The 16,025-nt window shown below is 45.6% G+C and overlaps 1 protein-coding gene across 3 annotated transcripts in view; it reads right to left on the bottom strand.

The window, feature by feature from the left end:
- Positions 1-16,025, bottom strand: part of DYNC2H1 (dynein cytoplasmic 2 heavy chain 1) — a 499,560-nt gene that overhangs the window by 54,721 nt on the left and 428,814 nt on the right. For all 3 annotated transcript variants that reach the window (XM_033947955.1, XM_033947953.1, XM_033947954.1), the window contains 2 exons: positions 15,715-15,926; positions 11,095-11,199 (listed from right to left, as the gene is read on the bottom strand). In XM_033947955.1, coding sequence (XP_033803846.1) covers positions 11,095-11,199; positions 15,715-15,926 — 317 coding nt within the window. The remainder of the gene's footprint in view (positions 1-11,094; positions 11,200-15,714; positions 15,927-16,025) is intronic.

Genomic DNA, 16,025 nt, shown 5'->3' with positions numbered 1-16,025 from the left:
GACAAATGTTATGCCATGAAAATGAGTATGAGCATTCGATAAAGCTCAGCATAAAAGGTGTTATGAAAGTATCAAAATTGTAGAGATATATTATCAATCCATTGCATATATCATTTCATACACGTATTCATAATGCTCTACTCAATAAAACATACATTTTGATATCTTTCTTCAAAATCATTAAAATTTTAAAACAAAATATATGAGAGCTTTTCAGCATGTGTTTATGTATTTTGTAGCAATCCACCTCTAAAAATAAATTAGCACGAAAAGGTACTCTACTGCCATCTATCAGGTTTCAGAGACAAATATGTAAGTTTACAATTAGTTTAACAGGCAGGGGCATTTTCAATATGATGTCTAAAACCGATTTTGGAATAAAACATCTAAAAATCCAGTAGAGAAAATGGCCATTTTCAAACCAGAAAACTTCTTTTTGCTTCATAAACAGCCTTTACTAGATATTTTTGAGCACAGTACATCTATCTTATAAGTCAAAAAGACAAAAGAACAGCACTAAAACCCTACATCAAGGAGAACCAGTTCACAAAAAGTAGGGATGGACCATGGGCACTATAAAAAAAAGAGGTGCTGGAGGTAAAATCAAAAATACAGTCAAACCTCAGTTTGTGAGTAACGCGGTTTGCGAGTGTTTTGCATGACGAGCAAAACACTCCAGCAAACTTTAACTTGCAAGACGAGCGCCATCCCGATAAACGAGTGCATGTCACGTGTAAGCACGCACAACATCGATGACGCGCTCGTCGATGTTGTGCATGTTTATACATGATCGTTTATCGGGATGGCGCTCCTAAGCTGTAAAGAAGTGCATCTTGGACAATCTGGGGCCTGTGCACAGCACAGGTGGAAGCTGTAACTGAAAGCATCAGCATGTGATACAGAATCTCCATAGAGACCAGGCCAGCCCCTAGCAACACAGCTGTCGCCCCCAGTAAAACACCACCAGCTCATTGTATTAGCACAGTGTCCTTCAGATTAGGATAGCCAGGAACTGTACAGCAGCCCGCTCTTCAAATGCCCGGACCGGCTACATGGGCTCGGGGTGGTGTGGAAAGGGAGGCTGGTGGACGGCCAAAGTATCAGGAGGGCAGGAACATGCGGCGCTGCCTGCAGCTCTATGGGGATTCCGAGGTTTGCTAGTGCCTGGCCACTTACAAACTTCTGAATGAAGTCATCCTGCTGAAGGGGCTGCGGCACCTGAGCATCCTCCAGGCAGGTACCCATCACTGGGCCACCCCTCCCAGTTCCTTCTAGCAAACCTTTTGGGTTGTGGAACAAATCGTCTGAGTTTCCATTATTGTCTATGGGGAAAATTGCTTTGATATACGAGTATTTTGGATTATAAGTATGCTTCTGGAATGAATTATGCTCGTAAACCAAGGTACCACTGTATTTTATTTGTAGATACAAAAAATAAAAATAAAGCAATTCCAACAAGGATTTGGATAGAACAAAAGAGATCCAAATCAAGCTATCTTTAATACTTGAGATAGTAATAAATTGTAAGCAGGAACATAGCTACCATCGAGCAAGCCCAGTAAAATACCGAGGACTGTCCAATGGTAGGGGTTACCTGCAGCTGAACCTTTCCTTCTTCTCCTCTCCCACACTTGGGTTTGGTATCTCTTCAGCTTCTCGATCATCTGCTGGTCCTCCAGTCTCTTCAACTTCTCACTCACCTGCTGGTCCTCCAAAAGCTGCAATGTGTCATGGCAGAAAAAGCACTGAAGGCTACTTCTCTCTAGCTGGTGGAGCCTTTCTTTTGCGTGACCTGCCTCTCTGATGCAACTTTTAAGGGCTCACTTGCTAACCCCATGCTAAGCAATTAGGGTACGGCAATGCCCCATGTGCTGATTAGCACTGTCATGCCCACTCTTTACCTCCCAAATATGGCTTCTTTCCATAAAATAAAAATGATTTCTTAGCGTGCAATGTGTATATGCAAATTAACAAATTTACCATGGGATGTCTCAGTGTGTCCTGTGGTAACTTTTGCTAAGCTGCAATAAGCAAACATCAGGGGTGTAGCCATGGATGGACCTAGACCCGTCCAAATTCATCCCAGGCCCACCCAACAGCAGCGCCCTGGCTAGTTTTGGCAGGTGAAAATCGGCAGAATAGGCATGAAGCCATCCAACACTTTTTTGCCGCTACTGCTGCCCTCATCCAATCATCTGAAGACCTGCAAGCAGCAGTGAAGACATCCTTAGAAGGCAGCACGGGAACTTCAAACTGCAAGTGTACTAATGAATCTGCAGTGCCCTGTCCTTAGGACACAAACTTCCTGCTTCCATGAGGTCAGGACGCTGCAGATAAGTTAGTGAATGCGGTTGGAAAGTCCCATGCCACCTTCAGAGTATGTCTTCACAGCTGCCTGTAGGTCTTCAGGTGATTTAGTAGCAGCTACTTCTGAAGACCCGGTAGGGTTAAGAGCTGTTTTAGAGATATGGAGCCTGTCACATATGGAAGGAAGGAGAGGGGAGGTGGAGGTGGGAGGTAGGTGATTGCCCACAAATATGTCTTAGAAGAAAGATATAAGGGGGGGGGGATAAGGACATAGGAGGACAGGGAAATAGAGGAGATAAGAACATAAGAATAGCCTTAATGGGTCAGATCAATGGTCAGTCTAGCCTAGCATCCTGCCTGGCAAAAACCCAAATAGTAGAATCGCCATCTAGAGCAAGTAGTGGCTTCTCCCACGTATGTTTCAACAGCAGACTATGGACTTTTCCTCCAGGAACCTGTCTAAACCTTTTTTTTAAACCAGCTACGTTAACCACTCTTACCACATCCACTGGTAACGTGTTCCAGAGCTTAACTATTCTTTGAGTGAAAAATATTTCCTCCTAATGGTTTTAAAAGTATTATGTTGAAACAATTTTATTGAAATTTCCAAAAAAATACAATACACATGAAAAAATAAGTGGGTCTGTTGGGAACATTTCTGACAAATAGGTGAAGTCGCATATCCAGAAAGATGGAGCTGATTCTGTGTAAAATACGCTTGATGAAGAACCCAGTATTGACACACAGGTGGAAAAAGACACTGAAAATCCTTGTATAAATCAGAAATTGTAAACCCATCCTCCAGGTAACAATTTAAAAGCTCTTGAAATGGCTGGGAGGGTTTAGATGGGATCGAGTAGGTTTTAACGGAGATTTCGGCAGTTGGAACCCAAGCACAGTACTGGGTAGAGCTTTGGATTCTTGCCCAGAAATAGCTAAGAAGAAAAAATTTAAAAAATTTAAATTGAGGTTAAATTGAGGTTGGGCAGGCTGGATGGACCATTCGGGTCTTTATCTGCCGTCATCTACTATGTTACTATGAAACCTAACTTCAATAGGAAAGGATTAAGCTGAAGGACCGAGAGAACACACATAATTTTGGAGCTGTTTATAAGCTAAGAAAACACCAACAGATAAATTGCAAAGAGATTGAAGTTCGGCCCAAGACATCAGTAAGCCATCGTCACGCTGGACATGAGCCAATAGCTTAATTCCATGAGAGGCTAGATGACAAAAAGCACAGTTACTTACCGTAACAGGTGTTATCCAGGGACAGCAGGCAGATATTCTTGACTGATGGGTGACGGCACCGACGGAGCCCCGGTATGGACAATTTTAGAGTGATTGCACTCTAAGAACTTAGAAAGTTCTAGTTAGGCCGCACCGCGCGTGCGCGAGTGCCTTCCCGCCCGACGAAGGCGCGCGGTCCCCAGTTAGGATAAGCCAGCTAAGAAGCCAACCCGGGGAGGTGGGAGGGACGCAAGAATATCTGCCTGCTGTCCCTGGATAACACCTGTTACGGTAAGTAACTGTGCTTTATCCCAGGACAAGCAGGCAGCATATTCTTGACTGATGGGTGACCTCCAAGCTAACAAAAAGAGGGATGGAGGGAAGGTTGGCCATTAGGAAAATAAATTTTGTAAAACAGATTGGCCGAAGTGTCCATCCCGTCTGGAGAATGCATCCAGACAATAGTGAGATGTAAAAGTATGAACTGAGGACCAAGTAGCAGCCTTACAGATTTCCTCAATGGAAGTGGAGCGGAGGAAAGCTACAGACGCTGCCATAGCTCTAACTTTGTGGCCCGTGACAGAACCTTCCAGTGTCAGGCCCGACTGAGCATAACAGAAAGAAACGCAAGCCGCAAGCCAATTGGATAGAGTGCGTTTAGATACAGGATGACCCAACTTGTTTGGATCAAAGGACAAAAACAATTGAGGAAATGATCTGTGAGGCTTAGTGCGGTCAAGATAGTAAGCCAGAGCACGTTTACAGTCCAAGGTATGCAAAGCCTGTTCACCTGGATGAGAATGAGGCTTTGGAAAAAAAACAGGTAGGACTATGGACTGATTAAGATGAAAGTCAGACACAACCTTAGGGAGAAACTTTGGATGTGTACGGAGAACCACCTTATCATGGTGAAAAACAGTGAAAGGTGGATCGGCCACTAGTGCGTAAAGCTCACTGACCCTCCTGGCAGAAGTGAGAGCTATAAGAAAGACCACTTTCCAAGTAAGAAATTTGAAATGCGCTGTGGCAAAAGGTTCGAAAGGAGGCTTCATTAAAGCAGACAGAACCACAATGAGATCCCAGACCACAGGAGGGGGCTTGAGAGGTGGTTTCACATTAAAAAGTCCCCTCATGAACCTAGAAACTAAAGGATGAGCCGAGAGAAGTTTTCCATGAATTGGCTCATGAAAAGCAGCAATGGCACTAAGGTGAACTCTGATAGAAGTAGATTTGAGACTAGAGTCGGACAAGGAAAGAAGATAGTCCAACACCAGTCCCACTGCTAGAGACATGGGATTATGGTGATGCAAGAGGCACCAGGAAGAAAACCGAGACCACTTCTGTTGATAACACTGGAGCATGGCCGGTTTCCTGGAAGCATCAATGATAGAGCGGACAGGCTGAGAAAGGAGTGAGTGAGCCGAAGTCAGCCCGAGAGATACCAAGCTGTCAGGTGCAGTGACTGTAGGTTGGGGTGCAGTAGGGTCTGCTGATGCTGAGAAAGCAGAGAAGGAAACAGTGGAAGAATTATAGGTTCCCTGGAACTGAGTTGAAGTAGAAGGGAATACCAATGTTGCCTGGGCCACCGTGGAGCGATGAGAATCATGGTGGCTCGTTCCCTCCGGAGCTTGAACAATGTGCGCAGCACGAGCGGTAGAGGAGGAAATGCATATAGGAACAGATTGGTCCAATCCAGGAGAAATGCATCAGGAGCCAGACGGTGAGGAGAGTAGAGTCTGGAGCAAAACAAGGGCAGCTGATGATTGTGAGGAGCTGCAAAGAGGTCCACCTGAGGAGTGCCCCATTGAGCGAAAATGGACTGGAGAGTCAAGGGGTCGAGAGTCCATTCGTGAGGCTGGAGAATTCTGCTGAGATTGTCTGCCAAGGAATTCTGCTCCCCTTGAATGTAGACAGCCTTCAGGAATAAATGACGAGCTGTCGCCCAAGACCAAATCCGTTGGGCTTCCTGACACAACAGACGAGAGCCCGTCCCTCCCTGTTTGTTGATGTAGTACATTGCAACTTGATTGTCTGTGCAAATGAGAAGTACTTGAGGAAAGAGAAGATGTTGAAAGGCCTTGAGGGCATAAAACATTGCTCGGAGTTCCAGGAAATTGATGTGATGTTTCTTTTCCTGAGCAGTCCAAAACCCCTGAGTTTGGAATTCGTTCAAGTGAGCTCCCCAGGCATAAGGGGATGCGTCTGTGGTGATGACGAGATGATGAGGAGGTAAATGGAACAGTAGACCTCTGGATAGATTTGAAGATGTCAACCACCAAAGAAGCGACTGTCGAAGAGACGAGGTCACAGATATGTGTTGTGAGCAAAGATCCATCGCTTGTGACCACTGAGTCGCTAGGGTCCATTGAGGAGTATGCAGATGGAGACGTGCGAAGGGGGTGACATGTACTGTGGAAGCCATGTGCCCCAAGAGCACCATCATGTGATTCGCAGAGATTGTAATCTGTTGAAACACCTGCTGACAGAGATGAAGGATGGTCTGAAGGCGGTTGGATGGAAGAAACGCCCTCATCAGAACAGTGTCCAGAATGGCTCCAATGAATTGAAGCCGCTGGGTTGGAATGAGGTGCGACTTGGGTAGATTGATTTCGAACCCCAACAGTCGAAGGAAGTGAATGGTCTGATTGGTGGCAAGCAGAACCGCCTGAGGTGAATGAGCCTTGATCAGCCAGTCGTCCAGATAAGGGAAGACTTGAAAATTGTGAGAGCAGAGATAGGCCGCTACCACAATCAGACACTTGGTGAACACCCTGGGAGAGGAGGCCAGACCGAAGGGTAGCACCTTGTACTGATAATGATGTTGACTGATGAGAAAGCGGAAATATTGCCTGGACGTCAGATGGATAGGAATATGTGTGTAAGCCTCTTTGAGATCGAGGGAGCATAGCCAGTCGCCCTGAGTGAGAAGAGGGTAGAGGGTGGCAAGAGAGAGCATTTTGAACTTCTCTTTGACCAAACATTTGTTGAGATCTCTGAGATCTAAGATAGGTCTGAGATCTCCGGTCTTTTTGGGAACTAGAAAGTACCTGGAGTAAAATCCCTGACCTCGCTGATCTTGAGGAACTTCTTTGATGGCATTGAGAAGAAGGAGGGATTGAACCTCTTGAGCGAGAAGGAGGGACTGAGACTTGTTGGAAGCAGACTCTTTTGGCAGGCCTAACGGCGGAGGAGTCTGAAAACTGAGGGAGTAGCCGTGGGCTATGATCGAGAGCACCCACTGGTCGGTGGTGATTACTTCCCATCGAGAGTAAAAAATGTTTAATCGACCTCCTATGGGCTGTGGAAGAGGACAGGAGGAAGACTGGCAATGCCCTGGAGAAGGGAGTCAAAAGGGCTGAGTCGGCTTAGTCTGAGTGACAGGCTTGATGGCAGGCTGCTGTTGCTGACGAGCCTGTTGATGCTGTTGCCGTTGCCTCCGAGGTTGAGGAGGATGAGGCTGAACCGGCCGAGCAGAAAACCGCCTCTGATAAGAAGGTTGCTGTCTAAAAGGACGAGGAGGAGGAGGAGGCTTCTTCTTATTTTTCAACAAGGTATCCCACCTCGTCTCATGGGCAGAGAGCTTTTGAGTGGTGGTATCATGGAATGCGCTACCGGAAGAAGTGATCAGGCAGAGTACGGTACAGGGATTCAAACAGGGATTGGACGGATTCCTGAGGGATAAAGGGATCGTGGGATACTGAGAGAGATGCTGGGATGTAACACAGGTATAGAAAGCTAACCAGGTAATAAGTATAGTAACCCAATAGGTCGTGCATGTGCAAGACCGGAGGGTTAGGACTACGATGGGAAGATAGGACTTAAATGAGAAAACAAGGTGGCAAGTGAGCCCCTTCTGGTGATGCAGACAGGTCGTGACCTGTTTGGGCTGCCGCGCGAGCGGACTGCCGGGCAGGATGGACCTATGGTCTGACCCGGCGGAGGCACTGCTTATGTTCTTATGTTCTTATGTATCCATAGACTCTCCAAACAGCTCGTCACCCAGGCAGGGAGCATTGGCAAGGCGGTCCTGGTGGTTCACATCAAGGTCTGAGACTCGAAGCCATGCTAATCGTCTCATCGCCACAGACATAGCCGTGGCCCGGGATGTGAGTTCAAAAGTATCATAGATGGAATGGACCATAAACTTCCTGAGTTGCAGGAGACTGGAAGTGCATTGTTGAAACGCAGGAAGTTTGCAGTCCGGAATATACTTTTGAAAAGAGGTTACCTGTTGGATTAGATGTTTCAGGTAAAAAGAGAAATGAAACGCGTAATTACCTGAACGGTTGGCCAACATTGCATTTTGGTAAAGCCTTTTGCCAAATTTATCCATGGCCTTACCCTCTCTACCAGGAGGGACAGAGGCATACACACTAGAGCCTGCCGATTTTTTGAGGGTTGACTCCACCAGCAGAGATTCATGGGGCAGCTGGGGTTTGTCAAACCCTGGAATAGGAATCACTTTATAAAGCGATTCAAGCTTCTTAGGGGCTCCTGGAACGGTTAGAGGGGTTTCTAAATTTTTGTAAAAAGTTTCCCTCAAGATGTCATGGAGGGGCAACTTTAAAAATTCTTTAGGAGGCTGGTCAAAATCCAAAGCATCAAGAAATGCCTTGGATTTTTTAGAGTCAGACTCTAGGGGATGGAAAGGGTGTCTGACATCTCCTTAAGAAACTTGGTGAAGGACGAGTGCTCTGGCTTGCTAGCAGGATCCTGCACCGATGGATCATCCTCATCCGAGGAATAATCTGCCTCGGTACCGAGAGGGTCTTCAGAATCATCCCACAAATCAGGGTCCTGTACCGATGAGAGACAGCCCTGAGAAAGGGGAGTAGAAGGTTCGGTATGCTTGGTCTTGCGCACTGATTTACCTGATCTCATGGACACCGTACCGGGTGACTGTACAGCGGTACGGGTGTCAGAGAACGGTACCGGCTCAGAAGTCGAGTAAGCAGTGCGTCGAAGAGACTTCGGTTCCGCCGAGAGAACAGGCATAGAGACAGATTTTTGCGGTGCCGATAACGTCGATGCCGACAGAATAGGCTGTTCGACAATCGGCACCAAAGGCTCAGTAGGTACCGACACTGGAAGGTGTGGAGTTAGTAGAGCCGGGAGCAAGTGTTGTAATTGCTCCTTAAGCTGGACCTGAAGGATGGATGCTATTCTCTCATCCAAGGACGGTCCCGATGGCACCGGTACCGCTTTTTTCTTGCTTGGTATCTGCGGTGCAGCTCGACGCTCAGGCGAAGTCGATGCCAATGAAGAGGCAGTGACTTCAATGGGAGCGGAGCGTTTGCGGGGCCGGCGCGCAGTCTGCAGGACTTGACTCACTGCTTGTTCGACTGGCGGGCCAAGGACAGTAGGGGATGGCTTCTTAGCCGGCTTACCTACAGGGTGCGACACCGAGGATGGATCTTGCGGCGTCGAAGTCACCGGTGCCGATTTGGAGGAAGTTGTCGGTGTCGATGTCGGGGGAACTTCCATGGCGGCACCGAAAAGAATCCGCTGTTGAATTTGGCGATTCTTTAGAGTTCTCTTTTGGAGAGAACTGCAGCGGGTGCACGTTTCAGCCCTATGGTCCGGACCCAGACACTGAAGGCACCACTTGTGCGGGTCAGAAAGGGAAATAGGACGTGCACACCGCTGACACTTCTTAAAACCCGGTGAAGGGGGCATGAAGGGAAAAACGGCCGTAGCAAAATTGAAGCCCGAGGCTTCGATGGTGCCAACAGGCCCCGCCGGGGCCGACCGGAAAACAGTCGAAAAAAATTGACTTTTTTTTTTTTTTTTAAGAAAAGAAAGAAAACAATAACGTGAACACTTCACGACAAGAAATAACGCGCGAGCGGGAAGGCGAGAAAAAATTGAAAAAATTTTCCAACAGCTGTTGGAAACACGCGTCTTCTTAGCTCCGCGGAAACTAAGAAACTGGGGACTGCGCGCCTTCGTCGGGCGGGAAGGCACTCGCGCACACGCGGTGCGGCCTAACTAGAACTTTCTAAGTTCTTAGAGTGCAATCACTCTAAAATTGTCCGTACCGGGGCTCCGTCGGTGCCGTCACCCATCAGTCAAGAATATGCTGCCTGCTTGTCCTGGGATAAGCTAGCATTGTCCAGCCCCGGTTGAAAATGTAAGTTACCAAGGGTAGGCAGGTATCTAGTGACTGTAGGATTCCCTTGCCATGCGCCAAGTAGGAAGGACCAGGTTGCCCTTAAGGACCGAAGGAGTAAGCTACCCCTAAGAAAGGAGGGGAGCAAAGCCATGGATGCTTGCATCAATAACAAAATGTTTCAGGGAGCAATAAAGGCCGCCTCCAGAACTTTGGGGGTGAAATCCTGGCGATCAGAAAACCAATCTCCCAATTACCCCATCAAACAGGCCAAGTTGTAAAGCCGTAGATCAGGGAGCCTTAAGCCTTCCTGACCCCAAGAACTGCCCAAACATTTAAGGGCCAACTTTGGCTTCTTCCTCCTCCAACAAATTAGATATTAAAGAATTCAGTCTACCAATATCCTTTTTCAAGAGCCAAAAGCTGTAACATATAGAGCCATTTAGGAAAAGGTATCATACCAAATAATTGCACCCTACCGTGCAATGAGATAGAAAGGGGAGACCTACGAGTCAAGCAAGCCTCAGTATAACGAAGCAAAAAGTCCACATTACTACAGTATAAAGTAGAAGTAGTTTTAAAAATATTACTCTAACTTCATTGAGTGTCCCCTATTCTTTGTAAATCTTGATGCAGCAAAAAATTGATCCACTTGTACCCGTTCTATTCCATTCAGGATTTTGTAGACTTCAATCATATCTACCTTCAGCTGTCTCTTTTCCAAGCTGAAGAGCCCTAACGTTTTTAGTCTTTCCTCATACGAAAGGAGTTCCATCCCCTTTATCATCTTGGTCGCTCTTCTTTGAACCTTTTCTAGTACCGCTATATCTTTTTTAAGATAAGGAGACAGAGAGAGGGTGCTGGGCATGAGGGAAGGAATGGGGGAGACAGGACAAAAGATGGGTTTCTGGCCACAAAATGGTACAGAATAGAGGAGATTCTAGAAGAGGCCAGGGCAGGACACAGTGAGGGCATGCTGGATGTAAGGGAAGGAATGGTAAAAAAAATTTCAGGATACAGGGTTTATGTACGTCCAAAATTGTACTGCTTTGTCTTACAATAAACTCCCTTTCCCGTCCATATTTGTCAATTTTAACTATAATTTATGTATTTGATTGTAATGTACTCTGCCTAGAAGCTTGATTAGGCGGTATAACAAATTTTAAATAAACTTAGAAACTTGCCATTTTGAGTATTTACATCTGCTATCTCTATATTGCACTGTCCAAGGGGTGCCTTCTAAGCATGATTAATCATGCAATTAAAACTTTTATTGTGATTAATTGTGCGCTTAAACATGTTAATCTTGTTATTAAAAATGTAATTGATGTACAGCCCTCCTTTTAATATACTGACCTCAATATAACAATTAAACAGGCATTCTCATGAGAAGTACAGTAAGCATTAGATACAAAAAATACAAACACTTCTTCAAATGTAAAATTTACCTGGGAACTGATCATACGTTGGGATGAACGGGCAATATTGGCAGGCAAACCAAAAAAAGCAGGTGCGTCATCTTCTGGAAGGCTCTCAATAACACTACGGTAGTCCTAGACCAGACAGTGAGAAACCATAAATAGAAACTTAAAAATAAAACAAGATGGGGATAGATATTTTTCTAGTTTTTCAAGTTTCAAGTTTTATTGAGATTTGATGAATCGCTTATTATATACTAAGCGAATAACAGTAAAATATAAAATCAACATATAATTTAATGTACAGCATTAAAATGGGTTAGACGGACTGACAGACAGACAGATAGACCTTGATACATAGGGGAAAAAGGGAGGAAATTACAAAATTAATATTTTTCATTATTAAAAGGTAAAAAGTTAGAAAATGGAAAGAACAGGAGGAAGGGGTGTAAGGTATGTCTTTAAAGATTAAAAGCGTCTCTAAAAAGAAACGTTTTCAAGTTGTTTTTAAATCTATTAAGATCTTTTTCTTCTCTTATATATAATGGTAGGGCATTCCAGGTCTGAGGGGCCATCACTGAATAAATATCATGGCGTCTAGTTCCAATAATTTTCAAAGAAGGGACTGTTAACAGCCCCTGGACTGTGGAGCGGAAAGAATGTGATGTATTGTATGGGGTGAGCATCCGATTTATAAATTGAGGTTCATTAATAGTCAGTGTTTTAAATACTAGAAGCAGGATTTTATAAATTATATGTTGGTTAATCGGAAGCCAGTGCGAGTCAATCAAAAAGGGGGTTACGTGGTCAAATTTTTTTCCGTTGTGGATGATTTTAACTGCAGTATTTTGAATTATTTGTAAACGTTTCCTTTCCTTTTGAGTGATATTTAAAAGAAGTGAATTGCAGTAATCGAGCTTAGCAATAACAAGTGAATGTATTAAGATATTCAGCATGATTTAAGGAGGCAGAAGAGTCTCTTGCTAGCTGCCACTGAATATGAGCTCTGCTTGCTCCACCACTGCCTGACTAGTGCTAGGGCAGTCTCCGAATGGATTTGGGGAGGAGCTGGAAGTTATGCTGAGTCTGACACTGGCCATATTAAGTGTTAGTGCCTGCATAGATAAGTAAGCAGACAAGACTGCATAAAAAGTAGTCTTATCTCTGCCCAGATGCTGGTATTGAATATCAATAAGCACTTGCATAAATTCTGGGTCAGCAGTTGACCCTAGATGTTCCATGCCAGTGCTCAGACATAGTCCAACATCAATAATAATAAAATGCTAGAGGTGCATGCGCTCTTGAAAATTTGTGAGCGGTGCTTCTGTGCCAGTCCTCACGGCGCCTGCGCGTGACTGTGCAGAAGACACCAGCGACTCCTCCCTCCCGCTCCTCTTCAAAGCGGCCTGCTCAGGTTCGCCAGCCGCTGTAGCGAACCTCGCAAGCCGCTCTCCACCTCCGTGCAGAAGAAGGAGTCGCCGTGTCACCTCCCGCCCTCACTCGCCGCTGCCGCCGCTGATCCTCCTCTTCAGAGCACCCTGCGATCGTGGCCGGCTTTAAAGAACCTCGCAAGCCGCTCTCCAGCTTCAGTAGCACGCTCCCTCTGACGCACGGGATCGCGTCAGAGGGAACGTGCTACCGAGTTGGAGAGCAGCCTGCAAGGTTCGCTAAAGCCGGCCACCACGATCGCAGGCTACTTTGGTGAAGAGGAGCAGGCCAGAAGACGCCTGGATGTTGGGAGAGTAAGAAGGGAATCAATACCGGGAGCCAGCGGGAAAGGGAAAGGGGGCTGCTTTGGGGGAAGGGGTGTGCTGGGGGGAGACATAAGGGGCCATGGATAGGGAGAGGGAAAGGGGGCTGCTTTGGGGGAGGGGTGTGCTGGGGGGGAGACAGAAGGGGCCATGGAGAGATAGGGATAGGGAAAGGGGGCTGCTTTGGGGGGAGGTGTGCTGGGGACAGACAGCTTTGCTCGGGGGGGGGGGACAGAAGAGGGCCATGGAGAGACAGTTAGGGAGAGGGAAAGGGGCCTGCTTTGGGGGGGAGGTGTGTCCTGGGGGCAGACAGCTTTGCTCAGGGGGGGGGGGGGAGACAGAATGATACAGACAGCGGCCAAGGAGAGAGAGAGAGAGAAAGAAACACATACAGACACATCTATTCTAGCACCCCTTAATGTAACGGGCTTAAAGACTAGTTGAATATAAAGGTGTAATTCTGCCCTTGGCTGTCAGTGGATGCCTTGAGACAAATATCAGCCCCATGGTATTTAGGGCTCCTTTTACGAAGGTGCGCTAGCGTTTTTAGCGCACGCAAGGGATTAGCGCACGCTAGCCAAAAACAAGTGCCTGCTCAAGAGGAGGTGGTAGCGGCCAGCGCGCGCTATTCTGCACGTAAAGCTCTAACGCGCCTTCGTAAAAGGAGCCCTTAATGTTCCAATATTTAATTATTTGTTAGGATTAATCAACATCCTTTACGAAGAGATTCATCCAAGCCAGTGTGCAGCAGATACAGCTTGACAAAAAACTTAGAATTTTGTTAACAGCATAACAAGAGTAAAATGGCCAAATCTAAGCATAAATACATCTAGGAGGTAAATGTGGAGATGGCAAATTGAATCCTAGTAATAGGAATAATATGATAAAATATCAAAAATATATAATTTTAACAGTCATGTAACAGAAATATGATCATTGTCAGCAGAATATGAATAACTTGAGGACCATGAAAGAAAACATAAATTTGGGCGGTTAGGTACTGGAAGCCAATGCAGTTTTTGCAGGAAGGGTGTGATGTGGTCACACTGCTTGTAGTTCTCTATCGGCATTGCTGAAGCAATCTGAATTAGTTGGAGCTGGTGCAAACTCTCTTTGATTTGACCAAAGCACAGGGCATTACAGTAGTCCTTTCGTAACACTATCATAACATGGACCTCTGTATTCAGACTTGCCTTTTTAATACATGGAGAGAGATTTTGTAGTTGCTGCAGGTGACAGAAACAGTTTTTAAAGGTTGTTTCAAGATGCAAGATCAATTTAAGTGATGAATCAAGCAATATCCCAAAATTCCTAACCTGTGATTTTAGGGAGAGTTGATATTTCGCAAATGATATTCTATTTTATAGGTGAATTCAGGCCCTGCACGTTAAGGGACGGTACTTTGAACCCCAAAATTCAGGCCCTGCATGTTAAGGGACAGTACTTTGAACACAAACCCTGCCATCATTATCCCACTCCACCCAAAGTACAATATTAGTTAGCTACACTCCAACCCCCACCCATCCATCCTAATAGAGATCCTACTACCGTATTTCCCCACATATAGGCCGCCCCCTTGTATAGGCCACAGAAAATGCCTATGCGGGTTTTAAAATTAGTAGATAAGCTGCCCCATTGTATTAGCCGCAGCTTATCTACCAGTAACTAGTGCGGCCTATACTGTATTTTAAAATCATCCCCCCCTTTACCTCCCTCGCTGGATGGCAGATGGATGCCCCCTTGCTCTTTTCCCTGACTTCTACTTAAATCAGTCTAGCAAAAAAAAAAAGTGGTTCGCTTTACTGGGAGCAAACTGTCCTCACAACAAAATCAATATAATCCTGGTTCAGTCCAAATTCCTCCTGCCAGGTTTTATTTTAGGCAACAAAATCCCATGCAGTGTTTGTAGTTTCCACATTGGTCCACCCATGCTGTAACAGACAAGAACTAAAAAAGGAGTTCAAAATTGGAACAAAAAGCGAAAAGAAGGTTTAACTACTTAACTCCATGTCTTCTTTACTTCTGGAACTACCAGCCTCCTCTGTATCACCAGGCTGGGTTTCCTCCAGGTCCATGCTCTCTAACGGCTCCTCACTTTGAGAGTTTGTCTTTGCTAGCTCTATAGGTTCCATCCCTTCCGAACCAGTTAGCCCACCCCTCTGTTTCCTTCTCATTGGCCCACCGTGATCTCAAGCTCTGTTCCCTGGGCCAAATCTTCTCCTGAGTGACAGTTCTAGGTATGGGACTACTGAGTCCTTCCTGGGACTTATATGAGGTCTGTTGGGGAATCTACCTGGGGCAACAACCTAAGCTCTTCTAAAAGCTTCTCTGCACTTGCCACTGTGTTCTCACATCCAGCCAATCTGGATTCCATTGTATCAGTTCTTATTGCCATATTAAGCAAGTAATTTGTTGGATCTTGCATAGCCTCCTAGAGATTTCCTTTTATTTCTCCTACCTAGTGCAGCAAATCCGCTCTAGTTATGGTGGACGAGTCTGCCACAGACTTCATTACCACCAGCACTTCCAAAGCCCCATGCTTTGACGAGACTCACAGCACCACTTCTTCACCCAAGGCCATGCCATGCGGACTACACAGCACTTATTCAACTCCACTGCCCTCATAGGTGGCCATGCTTGGTGCCTGCTACATCACCCCTCTTCCTACTCACTCCAAGGGGCAGATCTCATTCTAATATTAGCTCTGGGAGAGCAAATGCTCTAACCTGCTGCGCAACACTGGATCCAGGCATCCATATGTACTGGCAATGTCACTTCCCTCTTCTAATGCATTTTTAATTATATTTTTAATTAACAGAATGTAAAAAAAATTATAAGGACATAAAAGACTTTTATACGGCACTGTATATTGCATGGTGATTCATTTACAATAACTTACTAAAATACTGCAAGTATTTGGCAGAGAGATGGATAATGGAAATGCAGCAGTCTTCTTCCCCTTGAGATGTGATCCATCAATCACTTGTGAGTTAAAAAATTGTTCCAGATAGGACCGCAGAACTCTCAGATCAAAGAAGTTGTCTATTCGACCTCCATAGATAGCATTTTCCAACAGACCATGTATATACTCCCACTGAAATTCTTTTGAACCTATTAAGTACAAAACATTGGCAAAGTGATGTAACTATAGCAGGCAGGCAGGAGAGATCAGGGCAGAGCCCTGACAGTAGTGACAGGAGGTTGCTTCTC

This window comes from Geotrypetes seraphini, chromosome 6 (assembly GCF_902459505.1).
Source record: "Geotrypetes seraphini chromosome 6, aGeoSer1.1, whole genome shotgun sequence".
Taxonomy (NCBI): domain Eukaryota; kingdom Metazoa; phylum Chordata; class Amphibia; order Gymnophiona; family Dermophiidae; genus Geotrypetes; species Geotrypetes seraphini.
The sequence above is the reverse complement of the archived record's forward strand: the minus strand, read 5'-3'. Positions and strand labels throughout refer to the sequence as shown.